The sequence below is a fragment of the Phaethon aethereus genome, assembly GCF_964289735.1.
Source record: "Phaethon aethereus genome assembly, chromosome: 20".
In the NCBI taxonomy this organism is placed as follows: domain Eukaryota; kingdom Metazoa; phylum Chordata; class Aves; order Phaethontiformes; family Phaethontidae; genus Phaethon; species Phaethon aethereus.
Genome location: NC_138596.1, coordinates 1,003,445 through 1,009,444, shown reverse-complemented (window position 1 = coordinate 1,009,444; position 6,000 = coordinate 1,003,445). Strand labels below are relative to the sequence as shown.

The 6,000-nt window shown below is 45.5% G+C and overlaps 1 protein-coding gene across 1 annotated transcript in view; it reads left to right on the top strand.

Moving 5' to 3' along the window:
• Positions 1 to 5,880: 5,880 nt before the first annotated feature.
• EXD3 (exonuclease 3'-5' domain containing 3) overlaps positions 5,881 to 6,000 on the top strand; it is a gene marked incomplete at both ends in the record, with an annotated part of 225,725 nt that continues 225,605 nt past the window's right edge. The window contains one exon of the mRNA XM_082009000.1: positions 5,881 to 5,917. Coding sequence (XP_081865126.1) covers positions 5,881 to 5,917 — 37 coding nt within the window. The remainder of the gene's footprint in view (positions 5,918 to 6,000) is intronic.

The window sequence follows — 6,000 nt, the reverse complement described above, 5'->3', positions numbered from 1 at the left end:
ACCAAGAAACACCCTCAAAGCCTTGCCGCGAGTTTCAGCAGTGACTTCAGTTGTGCTGGTTATTTCTAGGATGAGTTTTCCAAGAGACTGAGTGTGATTGAGGCATAAGAAGCGTGAGATGAGCAGAGAGAGCTTGGTCCGTGGAGTGGTACCCGTTGGTGATGCTGGCAGAGTAGGAGGACTTCGCACATACTTCAAGAAGGTCGGGAAAATAAGAAAAGGCAGCAATCAGCAGCTATAGTTCCACTCTTGGATGTGCCAGCAAGTTTGAATCAGTGTGTGCTGTCGGCCTACAGGAGCCTCTTGGTGGGAGTGGAGGTGTGCAGGAGATGAGGGACGTCATTCTGGAAGCCTTTCAGAAGATGCTCAGAGCCAGCACTGTGATGGCAGAGGCGGCCGCTGCCAGGCTGCTTTTTCCTCTTGGTGCAATGAGCCTCTTCTGTGGCAATTAGCTTCCAGGAAGGCAGATAGCAAACTGTCTCCCAAGTAACTCTGGAGGTTGCAGGGATACTTAGGAATCATGTAGAGTATTTATTTTGTCCTACCTGTCCGTAATTCTTAAGATCTACAAGAAGAAAGGACAAACATCATTCACACCAAACGCCCTGATAGACAAATACACGGTGCGTGTGCCTGGACTGCTTTCCTCTGACACACACTCCTCAGGAGTCATGGTGTCCCTCCCACGGGAGAGCTTCGGGGCAGCTTCGTCACATTTAGAGGTCTTGCTGTTGATTTTTTTTTTTCCCCCCTCCTGTTTTCCCTCCTTTGGAAAGGAAGACTCATCTCTCTGCAAGTTCTGTTAGATTGTCCCTGCTTACCCTCTGGAATAACCCTCCTCGCTGTACCGCTGCGAATTGAATGAAGTAGTGCGTCGCTGCATTAACTTCAGTCAGATGCTGCTGGTAAACTCTTTATCCTGGGTGGAAGGGAAGCAGTGACCCAGCTGCCTGAAGTTGCTGCTTTTATAACGTAGGGTCAACTCTATTGTCAGCAGTAAAACATACAGAAATTAGCTGCTGGCCTGTGATTTGCACCGTCAGCTATAGGTTGTGAAAGGCTGGGTGTGAACTTCTTGGTTTCAAATATTGGTCTGCATGGTTGGTACCTGCATACGACGACTGTATTATTCTTGGTATTCTGTTGATGCTGATGATGTGCTGGTCACTCGGCGTGCGTGGAGGAAGACACGTTCTCTGGTGTACAGGGCTTTCTCCACAGGTTCAAGTTTTATTTATGCCCTTGCTGTCACAACAATTTGCTTATTGATGTTAGAAACTTGGACAGGAACTTCCATTAAAAATATGCTCTCTTTAAGCTGGCGGGTTTCACCATGCTGAGGGGGATAGCCTTGATAATCCAACAGACTTTGATAGGCATCTGTTGATATTTTGTCAGCTGCTTTCTAATTTTAATGTCAGAACTAATGAGGCGGAGGGCGTATGCTAGAACTGCGTAGCTCTACTGGTTTCTGCTGTATTTGTTCTGTTTTGAGCCTTCAGCGGTTCCAATGAATCTGATTATCGTAATAATGGTATGAAATTATTAAATGAATCCCATAAATTATCAATAATAATTTCATTAAAATTTCATTAAACTGAAACAGAGAAAGAGGGATCTCCATAAATGAACCCAAATAAAATAAATCAATACAGAAGGTGGCTTTTAGCTGCAGGGTCATGCCCCGGCCTGTTCCCAGTAACGCCCTCGAGCGTTGGCTTCCTCGGTGCCGATGCTCCTGCCAGTGCTGCGCGGCAGCTCGTCAGCCGGCCCGCGGGGTCTCGTGGGGCCCTGCCCGCTTCGGGACGGCGGTGAGGAGCTGAGGGGCTCCCTGCACAGGCGCCGTGCTGCTGGCAGGCACTGGCCAACACCTTCTGCTGCCTTTTGTTTTCCTCTCTTTTTTTTCTTTTTTTGCTGGTGTCAGTGCTTTTTTTCTGTATCCTTATCACAGAGAAGTGAAGTTTCTATTTCTGGGTAGTTACAGATTTATGTGATAAAGGAAAGACTGTAAAAATAGATGGAACTCCTATTTGCATTTCAGCCTGTGGGATGAAGAGACTGCAGGGCTCTTGTCACTTTTTCCCACTTTGGAATAACACAGACTACTGAGGCTGCTTGCGAACAGGCTCGGTGTGTAGGTCATGTGGGACATAATGAAGCCTGAGACGCCATAATTGAAGAGCGGAGCAGAGATTTTGGGTGGTGTAGCTTAGCTGGTGCGTTATGAAGAATGAAGCGTTGGGTTTGTGGCTGATGGGAGCCTAAAAGCGAAATCTGACCCCAGGGCTGCTGAATTTGGTTTAAGTACAGGATCCAAAGTCTGTAAAAGTCAATGAAAAGACACCCATGGTCTTCAGATAATGTTTTTGCTAGGACTTCGAGTACTATAGCTCCTTCACCCGTACTCCTAACTCACTTTTTTTCTGCAGAGGGATCCGTAATGCTGGATGTCTTTTCCTGCGTGTGCCTGTATGTTCTGTAACAATAAAGCAGTAAAAGTCTGATTGCAAAAATGTGAGAGAGGCTTAAAAATCACAGTATGGAGAAGACTACAAATAAACATTGCTTCCTAGTATTCTTGTTTCTAAAGCTTTAAGTTACTCTCACTTCGCATTTTCAAATCTTTTTCCATAACCAAGCAGAATAGAAACCTGCCTTTTTTTTTTGGTGACATTTTCTGAGGAGAGAGAAGATTTTTATGCAGTCTCTTCGCCCAGCTGCTGGGCTTTAAGGAAAGCATCAACTATGGCAGGGCTTGAGATGGCAGCACAGGATTTGACCCCGCAGAGGGTTAACAAACTATGGGGAGAGAGATTTACTGTTTTTCTCGGCGTGACTCCAAAACTGAGGGCTCCGGAGTCTCTTGTTCGCTCCAGCCCTGTGATGGCCCTGCTTGAACCGAAGTGCCTCCGGAGGAAGCCGGTGGCCTCCAGTTCCCTGTCTGGCGGTGGCTGCGGCCTCAGCTCTTACTGGGACGCAGGACCTGAACTCTGCATTTACAGCGTCAGGTGAAAAGGGCTCCCCGTGCACCAGGGTGCTGCTCCACCTTTGAGGCAGTTACGAACAGCCGGCAGCGGCATGTCGGACATTGGCTGGACGTTCATCCTTTTTGCTTCAGACCATGTGTGTTATTCAGGATGACTGGGTGCAATCGTTAGCTCATTTTGCCTAAACACGAAGTAAAACACTCCTGTAGGGTGCTAGTCCCCAAATCAAGAGCTCAACAGTGCTCCCTGCTCTGGAGAAAAATCAGAATTCCTTGAAGAAGCAGTTTGGCAGCTCTTCTTTAGCTGTTCTGTGCTGGGTTTCTGTATGGGGAATGCTTTGAGCCGGCAGAAGACATCCATAACAGCAATTACCTTCTAAAGTGCCACTGTTCGCCACTGTAAACTGATCACAACGTCCTGAGGACCAAAGATGTGGAGTTACACACTTGATTTAGGCCGAAGTGGGGCTGACCTAACAGGAAAAAACCACAAGCTTGATCCTGACTACAAAAATAGCAGGCAAGGAATGAGAGAATAGCCTTTTTAGTGAAGAACAATTGAATTACATTTAATATTAATTCCTAAATTATGCTCGTATGATGTAAAAAAGCAAGGCTTGATGGTTTTTAGATAACGGCAAGATTGAAAGAACCCTTGAGGAGGAATTGTGACCTTTTTTTACTGTTCAAAAGGATGGAAGTAGTGCCTCAAAGTGTCTTCTGGCAAGAAATTTTCACTTCAGTAAATTACTGGATGTGTCTGATGCCAGTGATGTGAAAAACTAACAAAGCAGTGCAGAACAAAACTGAGGCAGGTATTCTGCAGCGAGCAGTGATTCCTGGGGTGGTGAGAAACAGGGAACAGACTGGGGATAGCATGATAGTTTGTCTGGAAATCTCAGGCATAACCCCTGGGTGATAACGTTTGGCTGTCTTCAACTGTGTACACCCCAAATGGGATGAGTCTTTTAATATAGAGCCTTCAAGCACACTACCGAATCGCAGGATGGTTGAGGCTGGAGGGGATGCCTGGAGATCGCCCATTCCAACCCCGTGCTCAGGGTCAGTTACAGCAGGTTGCTCAGGACTGTGTCCAGTCAGGATGGAGGCTCTACAGCCTCTCTGGGCAGCCTGTTCCAGTGCATGGTCACTCGTACAGTAAAAAAAAAAAAAAAAAAAAAAAAGTGTTTTTTTCCCCTGATGTTTAAACGTGATTGCCTGTATCTCACCTCATGCCCATTGCCTCTTATCCTGTCACTGGGCATCACTGAGCACAGTCTGGCTCTGATGCGCTGTTTAAAAGCTGCTCTAGATCTATGAGCATGACCCCAGGATGTTGTGATTGAGGGTTTGGTTCCTTACCCCTCAAGAGTCACTGCTGCTGGAATTTCTATACAATGACTTTTGAAGGGAGTGTAAAAGAAGTCTTGTCAGAGTTCTGGGAATCTGCCCAAGCGTGTGTTTGTGTTGGTTACTGTGGTGGGGTCTCGTGGGACGCAACCTGTAAAGCCATTGCTTGCAAGTAGGGAAATTCTTCTCCTTTGTCCAACTGCCGAGCAGAGCCAAATTCTTCAGAGCCCTGGACCATGAACTTGCCATTTCAGTGGGTTTGTGTCCTCTGACAGATCATGGATGAATTACAACCCTTTTTGTTTTCTAAACGACTAATGGGGTAAACTGCATTTAGGCTAAAACAGATTTGTTCCACATTTGGTATCTTCTCCCCTGCCCTGCTGCTGTTTTGGTTTTTTTTTCCTTTGCTAAAGACCTTAAAGAAAGCAAAGGTCCTTTGCTAGTACAACATGTTGAGGTTAATTCTGACCCACTAGATCACATACTACAGCTGCTTGCACTTAGCAGCTTGGCATGAGATGCTACCAGAGGTGACCTTCACGGTAAGAACATAAACCTTTTGAATCCTCCTCTGAGTGACACACACCTAATGCTGAACATGGGATAGATGTCTTCAAAGTTACGTATTGTCTTTAGAAGAGCAGGAGGCTATTACTCTGAGGACATCCGGATGCACTGCTTGTTCTGCATAACGTCCTGCTTGATGGTGCCTTACTTATACTGCTGCTAACAACAACAAAATGATATACTGATGTATACCTTTAGCCTGTTGTACAGGCTTAAATCACTTGTTGTTATTGCTAGTCCATTTGTATTTTTCTAAGCATTTGTGTTCCACCAGCACACTCAGAGTGAGTACTCTCGAGGGGGAATTTCCTTCCTGATAAACAATTCTGCAGTGTGATTCAGCAGGAAGGATGTGGTGGTTGAGGCACTGGACTGGGATTTGGGGAGACATGGGTTCTGTTCCCAACTCTACCACAGTTGAGATGTGATGAGTGGAAGGGCAAGCAAACAAAGAGGAGGAGCTGTTTAGCTATGGCAAAAACATACTTTCATGTGGACTGTTTGTCCAGTTTGGATGTTAGATAGGTCTGGTTTTTTGTTTGGTTAATCAAGTAAACAGTGTTAGAGACTCCTGTTTGTGCAATTGAAATCTGAAAGCTAATCTCAACCTATTGCAGGAATCCAGATGTTGTTTTAACTACATGTTGTTTTAACTTGCATGAGATTTCAGATGTCACTTCTCAGTGTTTCTTGGTTAACATAATTCACCAATTCACCATGTAGTTCTCTGATCTTCAGGCAATGTACTGTGACTTGTACACTAAGTTATATACGCACGCAGTCTCTCCACTATCTTGCTTAGGTACAAAGGCAACAGACCACACACAAGATATTCCTTTGTCACAGAGGGTGAAGTTCCTACAGTTTGACAGTAACACTACATTTTTTCTTTTCAGAAGGAAGAGCTTGGGCTATCACCTCTGAGCTGTAGACTACGAAGCTCAACATCCTGATTTGGTGCCACTTTTGGGAGGATGAATCAGGACAGTGACTCAAGTGATCAGCCCACTGGTGAGTTTTCTGCTTGTCTGAGTGTTTGCCTATCTTCTCCTGTTCGTTCAGCATGATTTGCTTTCCATTTGTTTTCCTTAGTG